Source organism: Zonotrichia leucophrys, chromosome 13 (genome assembly GCF_028769735.1).
Source record: "Zonotrichia leucophrys gambelii isolate GWCS_2022_RI chromosome 13, RI_Zleu_2.0, whole genome shotgun sequence".
Lineage (NCBI taxonomy): Eukaryota > Metazoa > Chordata > Aves > Passeriformes > Passerellidae > Zonotrichia > Zonotrichia leucophrys.
This window is the reverse complement of record NC_088183.1, coordinates 14,816,249-14,838,722: the sequence shown is the minus strand read 5'-3', so window position 1 is coordinate 14,838,722 and position 22,474 is coordinate 14,816,249. Positions and strand designations below refer to the sequence as shown.

General features: G+C 59.0%; 4 protein-coding genes across 4 annotated transcripts; 3 read left to right on the top strand and 1 right to left on the bottom strand.

The window, feature by feature from the left end:
- The first annotated feature begins 630 nt into the window (after nucleotides 1–630).
- TMCO6 (transmembrane and coiled-coil domains 6) lies at nucleotides 631–7,591 on the top strand. The gene is made up of 12 exons (XM_064725343.1): nucleotides 631–753; nucleotides 1,588–1,712; nucleotides 1,922–2,031; nucleotides 2,139–2,322; nucleotides 3,074–3,178; nucleotides 3,698–3,783; nucleotides 4,275–4,391; nucleotides 5,042–5,153; nucleotides 5,239–5,404; nucleotides 5,485–5,579; nucleotides 6,328–6,495; nucleotides 7,088–7,591. The coding sequence occupies exons 1-12, from the start codon at nucleotides 675–677 to the stop codon at nucleotides 7,244–7,246; spliced, it is 1,506 nt and encodes a 501-aa protein (XP_064581413.1). The 5' UTR covers nucleotides 631–674; the 3' UTR covers nucleotides 7,247–7,591.
- Nucleotides 7,509–9,519, bottom strand: NDUFA2 (NADH:ubiquinone oxidoreductase subunit A2). Its single transcript, XM_064725345.1, has 3 exons — nucleotides 9,341–9,519; nucleotides 9,128–9,234; nucleotides 7,509–7,705 (listed from the first exon to the last, which is right to left on the bottom strand). The coding sequence occupies exons 1-3, from the start codon at nucleotides 9,442–9,444 to the stop codon at nucleotides 7,614–7,616; spliced, it is 303 nt and encodes a 100-aa protein (XP_064581415.1). The 5' UTR covers nucleotides 9,445–9,519; the 3' UTR covers nucleotides 7,509–7,613.
- A 17-nt stretch (nucleotides 9,520–9,536) lies between these two features.
- Nucleotides 9,537–18,644, top strand: IK (IK cytokine). The gene is made up of 20 exons (XM_064725342.1): nucleotides 9,537–9,671; nucleotides 10,224–10,290; nucleotides 10,472–10,564; nucleotides 11,013–11,072; nucleotides 11,812–11,979; nucleotides 12,062–12,176; nucleotides 12,376–12,446; nucleotides 12,556–12,602; nucleotides 13,206–13,369; nucleotides 13,488–13,596; nucleotides 14,008–14,047; nucleotides 14,402–14,609; nucleotides 14,919–14,937; nucleotides 15,400–15,478; nucleotides 15,715–15,795; nucleotides 16,303–16,360; nucleotides 16,733–16,821; nucleotides 17,562–17,670; nucleotides 18,243–18,277; nucleotides 18,417–18,644. The coding sequence occupies exons 1-20, from the start codon at nucleotides 9,656–9,658 to the stop codon at nucleotides 18,442–18,444; spliced, it is 1,656 nt and encodes a 551-aa protein (XP_064581412.1). The 5' UTR covers nucleotides 9,537–9,655; the 3' UTR covers nucleotides 18,445–18,644.
- Nucleotides 18,645–19,412: 768 nt separating this feature from the next.
- Nucleotides 19,413–21,740, top strand: WDR55 (WD repeat domain 55). Its single transcript, XM_064725344.1, has 8 exons — nucleotides 19,413–19,433; nucleotides 19,502–19,653; nucleotides 19,738–19,838; nucleotides 19,906–19,993; nucleotides 20,134–20,313; nucleotides 20,406–20,505; nucleotides 20,605–20,774; nucleotides 21,116–21,740. Exons 1-8 carry the CDS (start codon nucleotides 19,413–19,415, stop codon nucleotides 21,444–21,446), a joined length of 1,143 nt encoding a protein of 380 aa, XP_064581414.1. The 3' UTR covers nucleotides 21,447–21,740.
- Nucleotides 21,741–22,474: the final 734 nt, after the last annotated feature.

The following is a 22,474-nucleotide window of genomic DNA, read 5'->3' as shown; positions in this document are numbered from 1 at the left end:
CAGCAGCAGATAACCATTGTTTGCATTTCGTTTCTGAGGCCTCTCAGCTTCTCAGGAGAAAAGATCCTAGCAAAAGGATTTTTCATAAAAGATGTCTGTGACACCTCAGGGCTCCCGCGGTGCTGGGCACCCTGCAGACAATGCAGAAAGGGACAGACTGTCACACCTGGCATCCAGAACTGGATGAGCTTTAAGGTCTCTTCTATCCAAAAGGGTCTGGAATTCCCTGAAACTGCTGCTGAGTGACGATGGCAGCCCCAGCCGACCTCTGACCTCCCCTCCCGGCCGCTTCTGACGAGCCCCCAGCTCTGCCCGGGCTGGCAGCTCCAATTTCTGCCCTCAGCCGCAACTTCCCCAAACACTCGCTGGGGAGCTGCTCTGCCCTCAGTCCCTGGGCAGGGACCCACCTTGTTCCGCATTTCTGGTGAACCTTTGGGGGCTTTTCTTGCCCTCAGCACAACCAGAGCCCATCCCACCGCATCCTATCCCTGCGGGGCACAGCCGCCCATGCCCGAGCGGGCTGGACGCTCCGGATACGAAAAGGGGCCGGGATCGTGTTTTCCCCGCCCCGGGACCGCCCCAGGACGGCCCTAGGACGGCCCCAGACGGCCTTTTCCTCCTCCTCCTCCTCCTCCTCCTCCTCCTCCTCCTTTTTCTCCTCCCCCGGCTCCGCCATGTGGGCCCGGCGGCGGGCCCGGCGCGGCGGGCACAGCGCGGAGGAGCTGCGGGTGCGGCGGCGGGAGCGAGAGGCAGGTCCGGCCGGGCACAGCGGGCACAGCTGGGGGTGTGCGGGGTCCCCATGGGTGGGAGGGACCCCCCAGCTCAGCCCTTGCCATCCCCATCCCCGCCCCGCGGGATGCGCGGAGTGAGCGGCGCCGCTGCCCGCTCGGGGATGCGTTTGACAGCTTCGGGCTTTAACCCGTGGGGTTTCTGCCGTGAATCCCCCGTTTCTGCCATGAATTCCCCGTTTCTCCCGCATCCCCCCACTGTTTGGGTTTTCCAAGGTCTTAGCCTGGAGCAAAGGAGGCTCAGATGGGACCTTGTGGCTCTGCACAGCTCCTGACAGATGGGGACAGGAGGGGAGGTCGGTGATGCTCCCAGGGAACAGGGACAGGAGCAGAGGGAACGGCCTCAGGCTGGGCTGGGGAGTTTTAGGTTGGATATTAAGGAGAATTTCTTCATCAGAAGGGTGGTCAGGCATTGGAACAGGTGGAGTCACCATTCCTGGAGGTGTTTGCCAAAAACAAATAGACGGGGCACTTGGGGCATGGCTCAGTGGCCATGGTGGTGTTCAGTTGAAGGCTGGAGTTGGTGATCCTGCGCGTCTTTCCCAACTTTAATGATTTTCCGATCCTGTGTGAAATCCAGCCTCAGGTCCCAGAGGTGCCTTCACACTTTGTGTACCCGACCCTCAGCCCTACTCCAAGCACAGCCCTGCCTGTGCATCCCTTCCAGGCTTGCACAGGGAGCAATGGGCAGCTCCTCGCTGGATTAAGGGAGGAGTGATGCCCTAGGGGGGGCTGGAGGAGCGTCCTGCCCAGGCAGGTGTGGCCGTGCCGGGCAGCTGTGACTGTCCCCTGCCTGCAGCTCTGCGCAGGGCCCGGCGGCAGCAGCAGCTGGTCAGCAAGCGGCTCCTGCGGGAGGACAGCGCCGCCCAGGAGGGGACACAGGATGGAGGAGACATCGTGCCAGACCCGCTCTCAGAGGATGAGGTGAAGAACCTGATGTTCTCCGTGGCAGTGGGGGTCCTGGGGATCTTGCCCAGACTCAGCATGTGAAGGAGGCTGGGCAGGGCTGGGTTTGGGAATGGTTCTGGTCACTGCCAGGCACAGTTAAGGCTCCTTTGCCTCAAGGATTAATGGGGTGCAGTCTCAGTGCTGGCAGTGCTGGAAGCTCAGCCAGCTCTGAATTCCCTGGGCAGGTTCTGGAGCTGCTCAGGGGTGTGCAGAGGGGTTCGGAGGACAGGAGGCGATGGCTCGGCCGCCTCCGCTGGGCTCTGCAGAACGAGGACACTCAGCAGAAGTTTGTCAGGTCAGCCAGGCCTGCTGTGCCTCTTACCAGGGACATGTCCTGAGGGGCCCCGTGTCCCTGTGCTTGGGTGGCTGAGCTGGGAGGTGACAGCAGCCTTTGGTCCCCAGGTTGGACGGCAGCATCCGGACGCTCACTGGGCTCTTCACCAGCAGCCTGGCTGAGCTGCAGCTGGAGGCTGCCCGCTGTCTGCACGAGCTGTCCCACTCCAGTGTCCCTGCTGTGGCCGAGGCCTGCCTGCCTGTCACCTCCTACCTGCTCACCTACCTGTCGGGACACAGCCTGGAGCTCACGGTGAGATCCATTCCCATGGGAACCCTTTGGGGTGCTTGGTGTTGATCTCTGCTGGTCACACGTGGCTCATGTGGGAGCTGCTCAGGAGTGGCCCTCTGGAAGTAAAAATCTTTTGGCATCACAGCCTCACCCTCAGAGCAGGATTGTTCCCAGTGCCCAGGTGTTACAACCTGCCCTGAGCTGGGGTAACTGAGTTCTTGTGAGTTCTTGTTCATCACAGATCCCTGGGGTTGGATTAGAGTGGAACCACAGTGAGTGACACATGTTTATGTACATACATATATATATATATATATATATGGTAGGTTTATTTTAGAACACTATGCAATAGAAAGGAATCATTTTGGTTGTTATCTATAGAAATGACACAATATAAAAGTACAAAGATGTCACTTAAGAAAATATATAAGGAAAAGAAAGGATAAGAGTAGATAGAGTGGCTGTGGTTCCACTGTGCAGTTTGATCTGGGAAGGAGCAAACAGCTGCAGTAGCTGTGGGATAGCCAGGTGTTTCCAGCTGCTCCATGGGAAACAGGCTCAGAGCTGAGGAGGGAGGTGGGCAGTGACCCCACTGCTGATCCCATCTGCAGGAGAGCCAGAGGTGGCTCAGGGAAATGTCACCCTGAAAAACCTCCACAGTGGGAGTGATCAGATCCCAGCTGCAGCCAGACAGAAGAAGAATGAACTGTGTGGGGTCTGGGGCTGTGCTGGCTGCCCAGGGATCACCTCCTGCTCTGCTGTGTCCTTGCAGGAGCTGTGTTTGTATACACTGGGGAACCTCGTGGTAGAAAGTGAGGCTGTGAGGAAGCAGCTGCTGCCTCAGGGCATTATTCCAGTGCTGGCATCCTGCATCCAGGTGGGTGAAACAGCTCAGCCACATTTCTGCTGTGCCCTGGAGAGGCTTTTCTGGCTGACAGCCCTAAGTCACCAGCCCTCCTTCCAGCTGTGGGGAAACTCCAGGGAGCTGTTCCCATGAACCTGAGGGTCACTTGTGGGCTCCCTGTGCTCATTCTCAGGGCTCAGCTCAGCACCTTGTGCTCTTTTCCAGCTGAATCCCCCCATCCAGTGGCTGCCTGGGACAGTCTGTAGCACAGGGAGCCCTGTCTCCTCTGCCTTGCCTGGGTCCAGCAGGGCTGTGCTTTGCAGGTCCAAATGCTCAAAGCAGAACTTCTGCTGCATTTGGGCTAAGCCCAGTGAAAGTGGGGAGGGGAACAGCTCAGCTCTGGTGTGGCCACAGGTTCCTGTGTCCCTCCTGGTCCCCTGTGTGCCCCCTCTTCTCCAAGCACAGTGGGGCTGTGCCACTCAGCTGGGCTTGGTTGGCACCCTGGGGCCCTGGCTCTGCCAGGGGGGATCAGCTCTGTGCTCTCTGTTGCAGTCCCCTCACGAGGCAGTGCTGGAAGGTGTGGGCTATGTCCTCTCTCAGCTCCTCCAAGCCAAGGAAGCACCCACAGAGATCATCCCGTGAGTCTCAGCCTCTGAACCCTGCACCAGGATGGGCCCTGGGGCCTCCAGTGGTATTTGTGTGCTGGGGACACGAGGCCTTCCCCATCCCAGTGACATTCATAGTTGAGGGCACCATCCTGCCAGAACTGTTCAGGTTTTGATGCAGATCAGGGAGCAGGGCTTGGCTCCTTTCCCTCAGCCTCATCTGAGCAGACAGCTCTGGTATTTCATAAAGGCCAGCATGGAGCAGGGAAGGCTCACAGGGAATTCTGGCTCTGTTCCTCTTGCAAAGGAAAAGATCAACTTGACAGTCCCCAGTGCCAAAAATGTGACCCCAGTCAGAGTGTCCTGAGTGTCCCCAGGCCCTGCCATGGACAGGGAGAGCCCAAGGCTGCAGCCCTTGGCTCTGAGTCCCTTCCAGGATGGGTACAGCAGCTCCCTGCTCAGGGTCTGTGTCTCCCTGTTGGTGTCCTGCCTGTGCCTGCATTAACTCTGCTCTCTGTCCCCAGGCTGGTCCTGGACTCAGCTCTGCCCCAGCACATGCTCCAGCTGGTCTGCTCTGGCCTCAAGGCTGCCATGGGAGCAGCTGTGGAGTTTGCCTGGTGTCTCCACTACATCATTTGTAGGTAAATGCAGTTTGCTCCTCATTTTGAGTTCCCTGGGGGCAGCCAGAGGCACGAAGGCTCATGGTCCTGTGAGGGGATCTGGATTGCCTCCCCTTTTCCCTTGGGGAAGAATTCCCCAGCCAGCCTGGGTGTGCCAGCTCTCCTGTGTGAGCATATGTGCTGTTTGCAGCATCACTGAGCTCTTTCACAGAGTGGTAAAGGGGGATGAACCTTAGGAGGCTGTTTCTGGTCCTCTGAAATGCCCCCAAATTGCTTCCCCATGCCTGGAGTTGTCCCCACACCCTTCCCAAGGCGAGGTCCCTGAATCCTCACACTTGTGGGGCTGGCCCAGGGCCCCCCATCTGGGCTGTGCTGTGCCAGCAATCCCTGCCTGCCACTGGAGCCAGGGAATGAGTGGACACTTGAGGGTCAGGGCTGTTGTTCCCAGACCCACACAGATAATTCTAGTGAAACTGTTCTTCATGGGCTTTTAAATTTCCTCATAAACTCAGGAAGAAACCTGCTATTCCAATGTGAAATAAGTCACTGCTCCAACATGAAATAAGCCCTGTGGTGGTTCAGGAGAGCACTCTGCATTCCCAGGCCCTGTTTGGTGAGGGGATGTGGCAGTTTCCCCTCTCCAAGGCACTGCCCTGTCCCTCCCTGTGCAGGCACAAGGACAACGAGCTGCTGCTGGCACTGGGGGCCGTGCCCGCGCTCACCTCGCTGCTGCTCGACCTGGCTGCCCAGATCCCCCCGGAGGCTCCCGAGGGCCTGGAGCTGGTGAGAGGTGGGCAGGGGCTGGCTGGTCTCAGGCTGCCTGTGGGGACACTGCTCAGGCACAGCCCTGTCCCTGTGTCACACACAGCTGGTGTGCCCCGTGCTGCGGTGCCTCAGTAACCTGCTGGCACAGACAGACTGCCAGGGCCCGGACAGACGGCTGCTCATCGCCCTGTTCCTCATCCTGCAGTGCTTCCTGCAGCAGCACCCCTTCCTCATCCACGAGTGCCTGTGGCTGCTCAACAACCTCACAGGTCAGTGTCAGGTGCTGGCACAGCTGGGCACTGCTGGCACTGCCCTGTGTGGTTCACCTGTTCCTTCTGTGCCCACCCAGCGGATGATCCCTCCTGCTGCTCTGCTCTGCTCTCCCTGGACCTGCTGCCAGCCCTGCTGCAGCTCCTGACGTGTTCCCAGATGGGCACAGTGCTGGTAAACCCTGCCCCAAGCATTGGGGGCACTGGAGTGTCAGGAACATGAATCCCACACTGGCAGTGCTGAGTTGGGGGTGGATGGGGCAGCAGTGACAGCTTGGCAATAGGTGTCCTGTGGTGGCAGCCACCAGCCACCTCCCCTGGAGCCACTCAGCTGTGTGAGCCTTGTCCCAGCATAAGGGTGGTCCCAAGGGAGGTGTTAGCTTGGGGCCACCTCAGAGCAGGCCTGGGAAGGCTCCTGCCTTTGCTTTGGAAGGCCCCAAAGCTTTAGGAGATTGGGGGCTCTGCCAGGAGTGGGTGGCACAGCTGGGTCTGCCTGGCATGGGGATGAACGTGGAGAAGGCTTCCCAAATCCATTGCTTTGGTGGGCACTTGGCTGTGGGCAAGCACCTGGCAGGACAAGAAAAAAGGTGGAGAGGGACTTCAGGCAAGGGCACCAGTGACAAAACAACGGGATGGTTTCACCCTGAGAGAGCAGGGTTAGATGGAATATTGGGAAGAACTCTTTCCTGTTAGATGGTGAGGCCCTGGCACAGGCTGCCCAGAGAGGGGATGGGGCTTGGAGCAGCCTGGGATAGTGGAAGGTGTTCCTGGCCATGGCAGGGGTTGGGCTGGGTGAGCTTTAAGGTCCCTTCTAACCCAACCATTACACAGCTCCATGGCATGGGCAGTGGTTGGGAGCCCTCCCCAGCCTGTCAGGAATGTGCCTATGGAGCATTCACTGCTCCCTCCTGTCCCTCCCACAGGTGCTGACTGTGCTGTGCAACGTGGCAGAGAAGGGACGGTTCCAGTGCCAGCAGCTGCTCCAGCAGCCCCTCCTGGCCCAGCTCCTGCCCCTGCTCACACTGCCTGACCCTGAGGCCGTGGGGCAGTGCCTGGAGCTGCTGCACCTCCTCTTCCTGCACTGCCCAGAGGTGAGAGCTCAGGGGGCAGGACTGTAGAGGGGGTGGGGAATGATTACTGTGGGGGTTGTTGTTGTTGTGGAGGGGGATTATTGTCATAATCTGAGTCACAGTGACTGCCACACCACCCTCCACCCCCCAGCAGTCAGGCCCCTGCCCAAAGGGACTCTGTGGTGCACAGGGTGGGTGGAAGCCCTTGTTGTGTCTGCAGAGTTCCTTTCTTATTGGCAAGGACTGGTGTTGGGGCAGGTTGTTTCTACCCCAAGTTTTCTTTTGCTCCTGCTGAGGTTGCTCTGCTTGCTGCAGCTCACAGGAATGAATTCTGTGAGCTGGGCAGGCCCTGGCTCAGGGTGCCCAGAGATGCTGGATGCTCATCCCTGATGGCCAAGGCCAGGCAGGATGAGGCCTGGAGCACCTGGTGGAAGGGTGGGAATGAGAGGGGCTTTAAAGTCCTTCCCAGCCAAGCACCAGCATGATGGGGTTTACCTGGATTGGAAATGCAGCTCTGGGGAATTCCTTCAGCCCTTTCCCTGGGATGTGGTGCCTTGGGCAGACATGATCAGCTGCAGCACCCATCCAGCTCTCACCCTCTCCTCTCACACAGGCTGCTGCTGAGTTCACCAGGCAAGGTGGGCACCAGGCCCTGGAGCAGCACCAGGGCACCCCAGAGCTGCAGGAGCGGGCACAGGCACTGCTGGACATGGTCAGGCAGCCCCCAGGAGCCCCCAGTGCCTGCCAGGCCACACTGGCTGCCTCCTCCTAGGCCTCACCCTCTCCCTTCCCTCTCCTGAACTGCCAGGGGAGGAATAAACTCCTCACCCCAGTGCCCAGCTTCCCAAGGGCTGCTCAGGGCTCTGATGTGCCCAGTGCTGGCTGCATGGGGGGCTGGTCCTTGTCACCACCCAGTGCCCCCCAGAGCCTGGAGCAGGGGCGGAGCTGAGCTGCAGCCCAGGCAGACTCTCCTGTGCCAGGGAGGGCTGAGTGGCTGCATCAGCCATTCCTTGGGCTCTCAGCCACCACCAAGCTCAAGGTAAGCACATTGTGTTTATGAACTGATAAATTAAAGATACATCTTTGACATTAAAGATAATCAGTCAGGTGTCCAGAAGGTGTGTACTTCCTGTCTGCTGTCATGCACGACTTTTCACAACGCTCTCCAAGGCCTTGGCCACTTCATCCACGCTCAGGTTGCTCAGTGGGATGCTCTTCTCCTTCCCAAACTCTGTGGGATAACAGGCAGGATGAGAGGGGGCAGGTGTGGGTTCCTTTCCTGCTGCAAGGCACTGATGTCACAGCCCAGGCTCCCATCACCACATCCCAGTGTTCCTCCATGTGCCCAGGTTAACATTTCCAATTTCCTATTCTCCTCCTTTCCCTTGGAAAGAACTCAGAGCAGCTCAACACCTTTCCCAGTCTCCTTTTGTTAGCTCTGCCTGGGCAGAGACACATGCAAGAGCAACCCTGTGCCCTTCAGCCTTGTCCCAGCAAGGTGCCCCCCTCAGGAAAGCAGCCTGAAAACTCTCTTCCTACAGCTGTCCCAGCCTGGGCTGACCCTGGGCTCCACTTCCCTGCCAGTCCCACCCAGATGAGACTCCCCTGCTCTGTGCTCAAAGAGTCACTGCATCTTTTCAACAGGTCCTAAATCAATTTCTTCTAGCCCAGATGACCTTTGAGGAAAACAAATCATTTCCAAAGGGGCTTTTCTGCTTTCTTCTTGCTGTTTCACTGAAAAGGCAGTGAAAATAAAGGAGGAACGGCCACACGTTGTGTAGTGACAGTGTTCACAGGGGTCTGAGGATGAGGGAAGAGATGGGGATCTGACTCCATGTTTCAGAAGGCTGATTTATTATTTTATGATATATATTAAAAATATACTAAAAGAATAGAAGAAAGGATTTCATCAGAAGTTTAGCTAAGAATAGAAAAAGGAGGAACGATAACAAAGGCTTGTGTCTCAGACAGAGAGTCTGAGCCAGCTGACTGTGATTGGCCATTAATTAGAAACAACCACATGAGACCAATCACAGATGCACCTGTTGCATTCCACAGCAGCAGATAACCATTGTTTACATTTTGTTCCTGAGGCCTCTCAGCTTTTCAGGAGGAAAAATCCTAAGGAAAGGATTTTTCATAAAAGATGTTCGTGACATGTAGTGACTGGGGTGGGGGTGGGAGATGAGCCAGACCCAGAGGCTGGGAAGGCCCTGCTGAGCACTGAGCCCTCCCTGCTGTCGTCCCCCGGGTCAATTCCCTGCTGTGACCCCACAGCCTGTGCTGAGGGCAGCTGCTCCCTCCCCACGGCCCTCCCTCTGTAAGCCCTGCACTGCCGTGCTGCAGCGGCACTGCCTGCCTGGAGGGTGGCAGGGCTGGCACGGAGCGGCTGTGGATGCCCCAGCCCCGCAGTGCCCAGGCCGGACGGGGCTGGCAGCAGCCGGGTCGGTGGAAGGTGTCCTTGCCCATGGCAGGACGGAGCTTTAAAATCACATCTAACCCACACAGCCTGTGATTCTCCCATCCCCGTTCTCCCGTGCCTGTCCTTTCCCCACACACCTCCCATAAATGCTGACGGTCCCTGAGCTCCCTTCCAACCCCAACCATGCCCGGATAATTCCGTGCTGTTTCCCGGCGGGCACCCCCTACTCACCGTACCGCGCCCAGAGCTTGGGCTGGATACCGGAGCACTCGCGGATCAGGATGGGGAAATCGGGATTCGCCTTCTTCAGGGTCACGTAGTGCTGCTCGATGAATTCCCTGCGGAGGGAAGAAGGAGCGGCGCGTCCCTCTGGCTCAGCCCGGGGGTGGCTCGCTCCCCTGGAGGAGCACCCCCGGCCCCGGCCCGGCCCATCCCCGCGCTGACCTGACGCCGCGGCTGCTGGGGGAGCGCTGGCACAGGTGGATGCGGAGCTCCCTCAGCGCCAGGCCCAGCCTGCCCCCGATGCTCTTCACAGAGACCGCCGCCATCTTCCCTGGCCGAACAACAGCGGGGGCGGGACCGCGGCGCCTCCGCCAATCGCAGCGCCCGCTGTGGCGCGTCCACCAATGGGAGCGCTGGCCGTGATCGCACCCGCCAATGGGAGCTCTCGCTCACCACCAATAGGAGCGGCGGCCGCGGGGTGCGCTGGGAGGGCTGCGCAGAGCGGAAGGGTCGCACAGCGGAGCTGGGAGCGCAGCGATGCCGGACCGCGACAGTGAGTTTGGGGACACGGGACATTCCCGGACATCCCTGGGGCCGTGGCATTTGGTCTGCGCGGAGCTGTCGCGGTGCTTGTGGCGGGGCGGGCGGCAGCGACCCGGTGGGGGGCGGTGTAGGCCCAGGCGGCCCCCGGGATCCCCGGGCCGGTGCGAGGGGCGGCCCTGAGGGGGACGGGCTGCGGCCACAGCCCGCGGGGCCGGGCAGGGACCCCATGGGAGGCTTGGGCAGCCCAGGGTGAGGAGCCAGGCGAGGTGCGGCGGGGATTGGCACCGGGGGCGCCCCGGGAGTGGGGCCGTGGGTGTTTCGGGCGCTGGAGAGGATGCAGGGGCAGTCCCAGGGTGCAGAGGACGGGACACCCCCTAGAAGGCGCAGAGCCGCGGGGCTTGGGGTCTGGCAGTGGCACCGGGACCCCCGTGTGCTGTGCAGGCCGGCCCGGATGAGCTCGGGCTGGGAGCCACAGGCGGACACTGCTCCCTCTGTGGCTCCTGGGAGGGTGAGAAGCTGTGCAGGCGGTCCCTGAGCGCTCTCTCTCTCTCCTGTTCTCCAGATGAGCCGTTCTCCAACCCCCTGGCCCCCGAGGGCCACGATGTGGACGACTCGCATTCCTTCCACCAGTGAGTACAGCCCTGGGGCCCTGGGCTGGGACTGGAGGCCAGTTCCCATGGAAGTCACTGGTGCACTGCTGCCTTTGGGCTCCCTCCATGGGTACCTGGTGCCCATCTCGGTCACACAGGACCTGCTCCTCCTCCAGAGCTCTGTGGGAGTGATGGTTGCTGTTCCTTCCCTGCCTTGCAGGTCCAAGCTGACCAATGAAGACTTCAGGAAGCTTCTCATGACCCCGCGGGCTGCGCCAACATCTGCGCCACCCTCCAAATCTCGCCACCATGAGTGAGTAGGGCTCTGTTTCACAGCTCCATGGGACAATCCGTGCCCCCTTTCCCTCTGAGACTCTGGGCCCAGCTGGCCCTCTCCCCTGCGCTCTGCAGGGAAATATCGACAGGGGCTTTTGCCAGTGAGTGTGGGGAGGGGGGGAGCAGGTGGGTCAGGGCTGCTGTAAAGAAAAGAGTGAGGCTTCGTGGTTGTTAAGACACTTTGTGCAGGAGGCAGATTTGGTTCAAATTTTCAGATTTGGTTCAGATTTTCAAATTTGGTGAAAATCAATCTTTTCCCTTCCTCTCCCCGCTGACAGTGTAGAATAGGGGGAAATTAAGGGTGAGAGCCTGTTCTGTTCCATCTCTGAGCACCTCAGTGCCCTGCTGTGTCTGAGGGACTGTTCTGTCCACCTGTCACCCATGTGGCTCTCAGACTGTACATGTGTTTTTTCACCCTTTTCCAGGATGCCCCGGGAGTACAATGAGGATGAAGATCCAGCTGCTCGCAGGAGGAAGAAGAAAAGGTAAGTGGGGAAAGAGATGCAGCAGGACTTGTCATTATACATCATGTCCAGAACTGGAAGCAGTTCTGGTCTCTTGTGCTCCCAAAGAGGGCCTTGAGTGAATTATTCAAGAGCTTTGGAGAAGAGCTCAGGCTGAGGAGCTGCCACTGCTTGTGGGAGGGCAGCAGTAAGATGGGGCTGAAGCTTCACCTCCAGAAGAAGCAGGAGAGGCCCTGTGGGTGTCTGGGAGAGCAGGGCAGTGGTGGGACCTTGCAGTGATCCCTGTGTGCTTTGGGACATGTCTGCACAGCACGACTGCACTGGAGCCCTTCCCTTGGGATGGGAGGATGGAGCTCCTCAGTTCAGCAGCTTCCTCCAGGCCTGTGTCCCATGGTGCTGTGGTGCATTTCTGGGGAGGGATTGGGAGCAGAGTGGGTGTGTGTGAGGCCTCAGGGGCTGTTAGGTGACCCCAAAGACGTGAGCAGGTCGCTGTTAACCCCGAGCTGACCCCAGAGACACAAGCAGGTCGCTGTTAACCCTGAGCTGACCCCAAAGATGTGAGCAGGTCGCTGTTAACCCTGAGCTGACCCCAAAGATGTGAGCAGGTCGCTGTTAACCCTGAGCTGACCCCAGAGACACGAGCAGGTCGCTGTTAACCCTGAGCTGACCCCAGAGACACGAGCAGGTCACTGTTAACCCTGAGCTGACCCCAGAGACACGAGCAGGTCACTGTTAACCCTGAGCCGTGTCCCACCCACAGTTACTACGCCAAGCTGCGGCAGCAGGAGATCGAGCGCGAGAGGGAGCTGGCCGAGAAGTACCGGGACCGAGCCAAGGAGAGGAGGGATGGAGTGAACAAGGACTACGAGGAGACAGAGCTGATCAGCACCACAGCCAACTACAGGGCTGTGGGGCCCACGGCCGAGGCGTATGTGGGCTGTGCTGGGGGCTGGGCTGGCCAGGCTGGGCTGGAGGCCTGGCCCTCACCTGCCTCTGCTCCCACTGCACAGGGATAAATCTGCTGCAGAGAAGAGGAGACAGTTGATCCAGGAGTCCAAGTTCTTGGGTGGTGACATGGAGCACACTCACTTGGTGAAGGGTCTGGACTTTGCTCTGTTGCAGAAGGTGAGTGCAGATATCACAGTGCTGCTCTTGGCCTGTCCTGGCTCTCACACACACAGGCTGTGTGTTACTGCTTGGTCCTGGCAGCGTGGATTTCCCTTCCTGGGAAGGGTTGCTGCAGTGCTGGGGATCTGTTGGGGCTCACAGATGGGCAGCAGTGGCATGGGTTGGGCTGTGATGTGTGGCTTTGCTCTGCATCCAGGTACGAGCTGAGATTGCCAGCAAGGAGAAGGAAGAGGAGGAAATGATGGAGAAGCCCCAGAAAGAAACAAAGTGAGTGATTGAGCATTTGGCATTCCTGAGTGCAGCTGTTTGCAAGAGAGGAGGATGCAGAGGAGCCATTCACTTGGCTCTAATACTTCTGGTTTCTGTTTCCCTTTAGGAAAGATGAAGATCCTGAGAACAAAATTGAATTTAAGACCCGGCTGGGTAAGACTGTGTTGATGTGGCTGTTCCCCACCTTGTCTGTGCTGTGAATGCAGGAGAAATCCTGGAGGGTGAATGTAAGAATGAAAACCATTGGAGGGGGATATCCCTGAATTTGAGAACTGAAGAGAGTGTGCACTTAGGATGTGCTGATAAACTAAAGATGGTTCACTTTGGGTGTGACGGTGGTCACAGGGGTCTTTGGATGAGGGAAGAGAAGAGGGTTTGACTCCATATTTCAGAAGGCTTGATTTATTATTTTATGATATATATTACATTTAAACCATACTAAAAGAATAGAAGGAAAGGTTCTCAGAAGGCTTGCTAAGCTAAGAATAGAAAGGAATGAATAACAAAGGTTTGTGGCTTGGACAGAGAGCCGAGCTAGCTGAGCTGTGATTGGCCACCGTTATAAACATCCAGGATGGGCCGATCACAGATGCACCTGTGGCATTCCACAGCAGCAGATAATCAGTGTTTACATTTTGTTCCTGAGGCCTCTCAGCTTCTCAGCAGGAATAAATCCTAATGAAAGGATTTTCATGAAAAGATGTCTGTGACATTAGGGCTCATCCTCTGCTTTCCCACACTTTTCCTTCTGGCCAGGCCGCAACATTTACCGCATCCTGTTCAAGAACAAGACCTATGAGCGGAACGAGCTGTTCCTGCCGGGCAGGATGGCCTACGTGGTGGATCTGGATGATGAGTACGCCGACACCGACATCCCCACCACGCTGATCCGCAGCAAGGCTGACTGCCCCACCATGGAGGTACCCAGCTGGGCTGCTCCTGCTCCCCCTCACTGCTCTGAGCTGGCCACAGCAGCTTGTTCTGGGAGGGCTTTCCTGTCAAGGGAGCAGGATGCTTCCTCGTGGATTTCCCTTTCAGGCCCAGACCACGCTGACCACCAACGACATTGTCATCAGCAAGCTCACGCAGATCCTCTCCTATCTCAGGCAAGGCACCCGCAACAAGAAGCTCAAGAAGAAGGACAAAGGTAGGAGGTGAAAGGAACCAAGTAATAGGATTTTAGTGCTTGGATCATATCCCAAGGGAATGGGATGTGTTTTGGTTTGTGGTATTCCCCTGTGCCATGAAACAGCGGGCTTGGAGAACAGTGATTTCCTGAGTGCTGAGTCCTGAAGGCAGGAGCACATTGGACAGGCTGCTGGGAAGTGAGAGCTGTGAGGGAGGGTACCTCGTGGTGCTCTGCTCTTCCTGATGAAGGCCCAGTTCCTTGGGGAAATGCCCCCTCTTGGGGAGGGACACAGTGGCTTCCTGGGGGGGCTGGATATGATGTGACATCCTCCAGGCTGCCACTCCTGCAGCTTGGAACCTGACAGGGACAGGGGGCAGCACAGGGGGCAGAGTGGATGATGTGCCTCTCACTGCTGTTGTGTCCTTGCAGGGAAGCTGGATGAGAAGAAGCCTCCTGAAGCTGATATGAAGTAAGTGCCTTCCTGCTCTCAGCTATGGGGTCACAGCTCTATCCCTCAGGGAATGGCTTTTTGGCCCACCACATTTAGAGAGGGCTGAGTTTGGAGCTGCTGGACCTGCAGTTTGTAGGACAAGGCTGGAGGCAAGCTCTGGTTTGGATTTCAGGCTTGAGGCAGGTGAAGGCTCACTGTTGCCCTGGACCACACAACTCAGGTCCTGCAGCAGAAGGGAGCAGAGGTGGAAACCATTTCCATATCATGGTGTCCTTAGCTCTTGGTGCTGGTCCTGTGTGCTCCAGGTGACAAGGAGGTGGTTATGGGCTCTTCCTGCAGCACGTGTAACTCCAGGCTCTTTTCCACTTGTAGCATCTTTGAGGACATTGGCGATTATGTGCCCTCCACTGCCAAGATGCCCCGGGACAAGGAACGGGAGCGGTACCGGGAGAGAGAGCGGGACCGGGACCGGGAGCGAGAGAGGGACCGAGAGCGCGAGAGGGACAGGGAGCGGGACCGGGAGCGCGAGGAGGAGAAGAAGAGGCACAGCTACTTTGAGAAGCCCAAGGCTGATGATGAGGTGAGTGCTCATGAAGGACTGTCCCACCTGAGATCTGCCCTTTGTGGGGCTGTCCCACCTGAGATGTCCCACAAAGGGCAGATCTCAGGTGGGACAGTCCTTTATGAGGACTGTGGGCTTTGGGTATCTCTGGCTGTGCCCCTGCACGTGCCAGTGCCAGCTCCTGCTGAGCTCTGCCTGTCCCCAGAGCTTGCTGGGTGGCTGGGTGCTTGTCCTGTCCCTCAGCAAGTGAGGCAGCCCTGGCACCAGCCTGCTGGGTTTGTGCTTCAGCTCTGTGTCATTGACACTGTCTCTCCCTCTTCTTTGCAGCCTACAGACATTGACAAAGGTGAGTCAAGTGGTGTGGGTATCTGAGAGGGGTGGGACAAGGGGGAATGGTTTTAAGCTAAAAGAGGAGAGATACAGATTAGATATTGGGAGGGAATTCTTCCCTGTGAGGGTGGGCAGGCCCTGGCAGAGGTTGCCCAGAGAAGTTGGGGCTGCCCCATTCCTGCAAGTGTTCAAGGCCAGGTTGGACAGGGCTTGGAGCACCCTGGGATAGTGGAAGATGGCAGAGAGTTGGAACAAGATGGGCTTCAAGATCTCTTCAACACAAACTGTTGTAAAGATTCCAGGTCTCCTGGGATCAGCCCATCCCATCAGTGCCAAACTGGTTTGCTTCTCCTCTTGTACCTAATGTGAGGCAGCTTGTCCTGCCTGTTGCTGTGTCCCAAAGGGATCTGCGCAGCCCCAGTGTTCTGCAGTGAGCTGTTCTGCCCCCAGATGTAACCTGCTGCTTTCTCTACCCCAGGACCTGGCTCAGCCAAGGAGCTCATCAAGTCCATCAATGAGAAGTTTGCTGGAGCTGCTGGCTGGGAGGGAACAGAGGCATATCCTTTACTTCTGTGCCAGCCTGCCTGGCTGTGGGGCTGGGCTGCCCTTGCAGGCACAAGCACATCTGGGCTGTCCTGCCTCACCTGGTAGCAGGGAAATGCTTCTCCCACACCAAACAAAGCTCTGCACCCTTTGGTTTGGTTGTGTTGGGGCAGGAGGGGGTTTTCAGCTGGCTGTGCCCAGCTGCAGCTGTAAGGTCAGCTCATGTGGTGCTTTCCTTAACTGGTGCCACTTTGAAGAAGCCAGAAGACAAGAAGCAGCTGGGAGACTTCTTTGGCATGTCCAACAGCTATGCTGAGTGCTACCCTGCCACGTAAGGAGCAGTGGGGAGCTGTGGGGTGGGAGCAGGCTGTGCTAAGGGGGGCTGTTCTCTGGCAGCAAGAACTTGAACATCAGCCCCACTGCTTGTTGGGAGCAGGCCTGGCCTTGTCTGTGGCAACAGCTGACTGGGAAATCCATCCCAAATCCTTGGCCCTTCTTAGCTGCTCTCTGCTGTGGGTGGCTGCCTGGAGCCTGCTGCCCCTCAGAGCCAGGGGGAGGCTGGGAATCTGCTGCATTCCCAGTTAAACCGTGTGGTTGTGAAGCTGTGGCATCCCTCAGTGGGAGAGGAACATCTTTCAACCTGCAGAGTCATCCTGGAAGCATTTCCAACCTTGGATGCCCTGTGCATCACCTGCAGGGCTTGCAGCTGGGGCCCCTTCCCTCTGGCCCAGGAACTGTGGTCGGTCTGAGGCCATGAGCCATGACTCCCACCAGCTCCAAGGCCCTGATCCATCTCATGGACCCACTCTGAACCCTTTCCTTGCTTTTTTCTCCACAGAATGGATGATATGGCTGTGGACAGTGATGAGGAGGTGGACTACAGCAAAATGGATCAGGTACGTTGGCACCAGCCTTGAGGAGCAGCCAGCAAAGTTGGCACCAGTGCCAGCTGAGAGGATGCCATGGGAAAGAGGCAGCACTGGAGCTGGGTGCTGAGTGAGCTTTGGGGTTTGCTGATCTGCTGTGTATTGTGTCAGGGAGCAAACAGGTGTCACTGGCACTTGACCCAGAGGTGTTGACAGGCATGTTACTCATTCTGACTTTGTCTTCCACAAAATCTATCTGGAACTTCTTGGGGAGGGGATCTGGAGCCAAGGCCATTGATCTGGAGCGGGTGGGAGATGGAGCCTCGTGGCTGGGTGTGCAGGGCTGTGTGAGAAGTCCTCCCAGCAACTGAGGAGCTGCTCTGAGTCGTTCTCTCCCTGCAGGGTAACAAGAAGGGGCCTCTGGGCCGCTGGGACTTTGACACACAGGAGGAGTACAGCGAGTACATGAACAACAAAGAGGCTCTGCCCAAGTGAGTGCAGCCCTCAGGAGGGGCCAGGCGAGGGTTCTGAGTGGGATGGCCATGCTGGCCAGGCCTGGCTGCTGGGGCAGCTTAAAGCAAGCTGGGAGCTCCCTTGTGACAACCTGAGGAGGAGCTGTGGGTCCTGGGCCTGGTGGTTTGTGTTTGCTTTTAGTGTCACTCTTAAGGACTCACGTGACAATGTCCACAGGGATCCGAGGGTGAGGGAAGAGATGAAGATCTGACTCCATGTTTCAGAAGACTTGATTTATTATTTTATGATATATATTATATTAAAACTATACTGAAAGAATAGAAGAAAGGATTTCATCAGAAGGCTGGCTAAGAATAGAAAAGGAATTAAATAATAACAAAAGCTTGTGTCTCAGACAGGGAGTCCGAGCCAGCTGACTGTGATTGGCCATTCATTAGAAACAACCACATGAGACCAATCACAGATGCACCTGTTGCATTCCACAGCAGCAGATAACCATTGTTTACATTTTGTTCCTGAGGCCTCCTAGCTTCTCAGGAGGAAAAATCCTAAGAAAAGGATTTTTCAGAAAATGTGTCTGTGACAGACTCTGGCCTAGGGGCTGTTTTCAGGGGCTCAGGCCAGCTCTGGAGCACGTGCTCGTGGCTGGGGACACGTGTCCCTTCCTGTGGCAGGCTGTGCATTCCCTGTGAGGGCTGGGCCATGTCAGGCTGTGCATCCCCTGTGAGTGCTGAGCCCTGTCCTGCTCCCTCTCCAGGGCAGCGTTCCAGTACGGCATCAAGATGTCTGAGGGGCGCAAGACGCGCCGCTTCAAGGAGACCAACGACAAGGCGGAGCTGGACCGCCAGTGGAAGAAGATCAGCGCGGTGAGTGCCCGGCCTGCCTGGGGCTGCTGTGCCAGGAGCTGCCACCCTGCCCTGGCCTTGCTGCCCTGCCATGCCCAGTGGCTGTGTGAGCACCAGGGCTGGCTCTCTGCCGGCTGGGTTTGCTCATTGCAAGAGCATCGGCCAAATATTTGGGGTTTCGGTATTGTAGAGGTGGCTGGAGCTCTGTTTGGGACCCCTGTCCTGGGAGCAGCCCCAGGCTGGGGCTTTCTGCTCTGATGATGAACGTGCCCAAAACCATTAGTTTGGAGCCACCCAAAGGGGATTGTAGGGGACAGGAGCTGTTTAGTGGCTCCCTGTTTGTCAGCTGGCAGAGCTGGGGTTGGCCTGGCAGGGTGAGCAGTATGGGACAGGCTGGGGAAGGTGAGAACAAATGGTCTGTGGTGGCCAGAAAGGAGCAAAGGGCAAACAGGCCAAGCTTCTCCAGCTGTAGCTCAGCTGGCTCTGGCCTGGCTGCAGCTCTCCCCAGGTGTATCTGGCACCCTCCAGCCCCTCTGCTAGCTGTGAGCAGCCAGATCCCCTGAGAGTAACAGGACTTTGTGCTGTCTCTGCAGATCATCGAGAAAAGGAAGAAGTTGGAGGCTGATGGGTAAGTACAGGTCCCTGCTGCCCCCCACCCCCTTCTGTGGTGTGACAGTGTGGATGTCAGTGCTGAGCTCTGGATGTGGAGGGGGTGGAGCTGCCTGCCCTGCATCCTCACCACTCTCCTGCCCCTCTCTCTGTTCCAGGGTTGAGGTGAAACGTCCCAAGTACTGATTTCTCCTGAGTTTCTTCCTCCCTCTCCTGGAATCCTGGCCCACTGGGAGCTGCCTTCCTGGAGCCTGCTGGTGTGCTGTCCTTGCTCCACACACCTCCACTCTCTGCTCAGGGCTGGGGGCTCTTCCCTCCCTCTGTTCTTTGCTGTAGAGCCTGTGCTGTGTAAATGTTGTAGCCTTAATAAAACCTCATTAAATTTGTGTGTCAGCATCTGTTTGTGTGTGCAGAGAGGAGGGGCCTGGGCACATTCTGGCCTCCTTTGGAGCAGTAGGGGTGCTAGGACTCTTCTACTTACCAGGTACTGTTGGGGCTGACAGTGTATTTATTGTAGGAGCCTTTTGGGCTGGGGGCAGCATCCCTAGATCAAATTAACAAATTTGAGGGCAATAATCCCAGCTGAGCATTATGTGCCTCAGGGTGGGAGGAAGAAATGGGACCCTGAGCTGAAGCAGAGGATGTGCAAGCTGCTCTAAGCACTGGCAAAGGGTGGGACGGGGCTAGCACCAGGCAAAGCTCGTTCCCTCAGGGCAGGGCCAGCAGGGAGCTGGGATGGCCTCTCGGGCAGGGGCGCTGCTGGTGGTCCCTGGCTGGGCTGGGGTCTCTGGGGGGGGGCCCTACAGCCCCCAGACCCTGCAAGGGGCCGAAGTGGCACCTGGTCTCCGACCGCCCCCTCCCCTGGGGTCACAAAGAGGAGATGACGGTGAATTGGGGAGCCTGCGGTGCGAATTAAGGAGCCTGTGGAGCTCCCAATGGTGAAGCGCTAAAGAACAGGAACACATGAGGCGGGCGGGGAGCGACCTGGTGAAATGGGGCCGGGGGCGCTCGTAGGCCGGAGCCCCGAGGCGGGGCCATCCCACAGCCGGGCCGGTCCCGCAGCGCAGAGAGGCGCGGGCGGGCGGTGCCATGTAAATAGAGGGGCGGGAATATGTAAATGATAAAGGCGTGGTCATGCAAATGAGCAGGGCGCTATGGCGGCCGCCATGGAGGAGGTGAGCACGCGTGGGGCTGCGGGAGCCCGGAGCCCCCGGGCCCGGTCCCACGGCCCCGCTGTCCCCAGGAGCCCCAGGAGTCGCCGGAGCCGGAGGTGCGGGAGCCGCGGGTGCGGGACACGCCCGAGGACATCTGTCTGGAGGCCACGGCCAACGCCATCGCGCTGCACCCGGAGCGGCCGCTGCTGGCCGCGGGGGACGTGGACGGCGATGTGTACCTGTGAGTACGGGGGCCGGGGCTGGGACACGCTGAGCGGGGCTCCCCGGCCGCCCGCGGTCCCAGCGAGCACTCCCGTGCCGGCAGGTACTCGTACTCCTGCACCGAGGGGGAGAACCGGCAGCTCTGGTCCTCGGGACATCACCTCAAGTCGTGCCGGGACGCAGCGTTCTCCCAGGACGGGCAGAGTGAGTGCGGGCGATGTGGGGTGGCACCGGGGGACGCCGGGCCCGGGGCACTAACGCGGCTCTCCAGAGCTTTTCACTGTGTCCAAGGATAAGTCCATCCACATTCTGACATCGGAGGAGGGACGGCTGGAGACGCGCATCCCCAAGGCCCACGAGTAAGTCCGTGCTCATTCTGGGCACAACGGTGGGGGCATTGTCCCCTTCCGTGCCGCGGCACGGCCACGCAGCCCCGGGCCGTAGGGAGAGCCCGCAGCGCTGCCCCGGGAGCCGTGACCGTGGGCCGGGGTCTCTGCAGAGCAGCTCTCAACTGCGTGCTGCCCATCGACAACCACATCTTCGCCACGGGTGATGACGGCGGGGCAGTGAAGGTGTGGGACCTGCGCAGGGGCAGCGCCATCCTGGAGGCACGGCAGCAGGAGGAGTACATCAGTGCCATGGCTGTGGATGGCAACGGGAAGATCCTGCTGACAGCCAGGTACCGCAGAGGATTTGTGGGGTCGGGCTCCATGGCAGGAGTGCCCTGTGCCATGTCCTGTGCTCACAGTGTGTCCTTTCCACGTCCCACAGTGGTGATGGCACCCTGGGCGTCTTCAACGTGAAGCGACGGCGCTTTGAGCTGCTCTCGGAGCCGCAGAACGGCGACCTGACCTCTGTGGTGCTGCTGAAGGTTGGCACCGCTGCCCAGCATGGAGCAGCATCCCACAGCCCCCTGTCCTCTCTCCGTTTTTTGCTCTGCCTCTGCCTCACTGCCCTCCCTTTTGCCTAGAGGGGGAGGAAGGTGGCGTGTGGCTCCAGCGAAGGCACCATCTACCTCTTCAACTGGGACGGCTTCGGGGCAGCCAGCGACCGCTTTGCGCTCAGGGCAGAGACCATTGACTGCATGGTGCCCATCACGGACAGCATCGTGTGCGTGGGGTCCCTGGACGGAGTCATCAGGTCAGGGGGAGAGCTGGGGAGGGATGGGGAGATGTGGGATGGGGAATGGAGAGCGATGGAAGGGCGTGGGAGCCGGTGGGATTGTGGGGGGTGAGAGGGTGGTGGGATAGGAAGGGGAAAAGAGTGAGCTGGAGATGTGGTGGGGTGTGATGGGGAGGGAGTGATAGGGAATTGTGGAGGATGGGATGGGATGTGTAGGCCTTTGAGGGGGAGGTGTGGGATGGGCTGGGGTGGAAGGAGGAGGGTGTGGGACGGGATCACCCTCGCCCAGCTCACAGGACAGGAGGGCAGGGGACGTCCCCGGGCGCTGCAGGGCCCTCAGTGCCTCGTGCCGTGCCCAGGGCGGTGAACGTGCTACCGAACCGCGTGCTGGGCTGCGTGGGGCAGCACCTGGGCGAGCCCATCGAGCAGCTGGCCGTGGCGGCGGACGGGAAGCTCCTGGCCAGCAGCGGCCACGACCAGAAGGTGAAGTTCTGGGACGTGTCGGCGCTCCGCTCCATGGTGGTCGATGATTACCGGCGGAAGAAGAAGAAGGGCGGGCCGCTGCGCGCCCTCAGCAGCAAGGCGCTGGGCAGCGGGGAGGATTTCTTCGCCGACCTGCGGGACGAGGCCGAGCCGGAGGCGGCGGAGGGCGGTGACAGCGGTGACAGCGACGACAGCGACAGCGACTGAGCGGGGCCGGGGGCGCCGCCCCCTCAGCGCTGCCGCCCCGCCCGGCGCGGGGCGCGGCCAATCAGAGCCGCAGCCCCGGGGAGTGCCCGCCTACGGGGCGTGGGCTCACTGCAATGCTGCCACCGTCGGTGGGCAGGACGCTGGCGTTCTGATTGGCTCCTAGGGCTGCCACTCAAGCTGGGCTGTACGCGCTGTCTTAAAGGGGCAGCGCGTGTGGGAGCGGGCGGGGGTCCCGCAGGGGACAGCGGTTATGGGGGTCAGGGGGCCCCGCGGGAGGAGCCGAAGCTGGCGCCAGGATGAGGGGACAGGCTGGGGGTGGGCGGCTGAGGGTCCTGGAGCAGGGGAGGCCTTTAGGGGTGGGGGCACATGTATGGGGCCAGAGGGACTGGGAACGGTCCGTGACTGGGCTCCGTGAGGGACGGGGAGGGAGCCCGAGGTGGGGAACAGGGCTGGGGGGCTCTGTGGATGGGGGGGGGACACTCGGGTATGGGGGAACATCGCTGGGGGGCTCTGTGGGTGGTGGGGGGACACTCGGGTATGGGGGAACATGGCTGGGGGGGCTCTGGTGGATAAGGGGGGGACTCTGAGCTATGGGGGGACAGGGTTGGGGTCTGTGGTGAGGGATGCAGGGGAGGGCATAATGCTGGGGTTTGTGGATGAATTTGGGGGTCCTTTAGGTCGTTTTGGGATGGGGGGGGAGGACAGAGGCTCCCAGGCTTGGGCCCACCAGGCTCTGAAGGATCCCTGTCCCAGCAGGTCAATTACCCTTTGTTAATTAATTAATTAAGACTTTAGCTCTGTTAGAAATAAACTCAGTGCCTTTCACTTCCCAGCACCTTGTGCTGATGGTTCATCCTCATGAGGCAAGGAGTCCTGGTGTGCCCAGGAGGGACAGACAGACTTCCAGGGAGCGCAAGGAAGAACCTAAAGAGTGCACCCCAAGGCTCTTGGAGGATCCTGGGGATCTCCAAAGGAAGAGGCATGGGACTTGGGTGCTGCCAAAGGGACTTGGTGGGTCACAGAGTGCC

Coding starts and splice junctions, on each gene's coding strand:
- WDR55 (XM_064725344.1), top strand. CDS start 19,413: ATGGCGGCCGCCATGGAGGAG. Junction 20,314..20,405: donor AAGATCCTGCTGACAGCCAG/GTACCGCAGAGG, acceptor CACGTCCCACAG/TGGTGATGGCACCCTGGGCG. Junction 20,775..21,115: donor TCCCTGGACGGAGTCATCAG/GTCAGGGGGAGA, acceptor TGCCGTGCCCAG/GGCGGTGAACGTGCTACCGA.
- NDUFA2 (XM_064725345.1), bottom strand. CDS start 9,444: ATGGCGGCGGTCTCTGTGAAGAGCATCGGGGGCAGGCTGGGCCTGGCG. Junction 9,235..9,340: donor CCCAGCAGCCGCGGCGTCAG/GTCAGCGCGGGG, acceptor TTCCCTCCGCAG/GGAATTCATCGAGCAGCACT. Junction 7,706..9,127: donor CAAGCTCTGGGCGCGGTACG/GTGAGTAGGGGG, acceptor GTTATCCCACAG/AGTTTGGGAAGGAGAAGAGC.
- TMCO6 (XM_064725343.1), top strand. CDS start 675: ATGTGGGCCCGGCGGCGGGCCCGGCGCGGCGGGCACAGCGCGGAGGAG. Junction 3,179..3,697: donor TGCTGGCATCCTGCATCCAG/GTGGGTGAAACA, acceptor TCTCTGTTGCAG/TCCCCTCACGAGGCAGTGCT. Junction 6,496..7,087: donor TCTTCCTGCACTGCCCAGAG/GTGAGAGCTCAG, acceptor CCTCTCACACAG/GCTGCTGCTGAGTTCACCAG.
- IK (XM_064725342.1), top strand. Junction 11,073..11,811: donor CGCAGGAGGAAGAAGAAAAG/GTAAGTGGGGAA, acceptor TCCCACCCACAG/TTACTACGCCAAGCTGCGGC. Junction 12,447..12,555: donor AAGCCCCAGAAAGAAACAAA/GTGAGTGATTGA, acceptor GTTTCCCTTTAG/GAAAGATGAAGATCCTGAGA.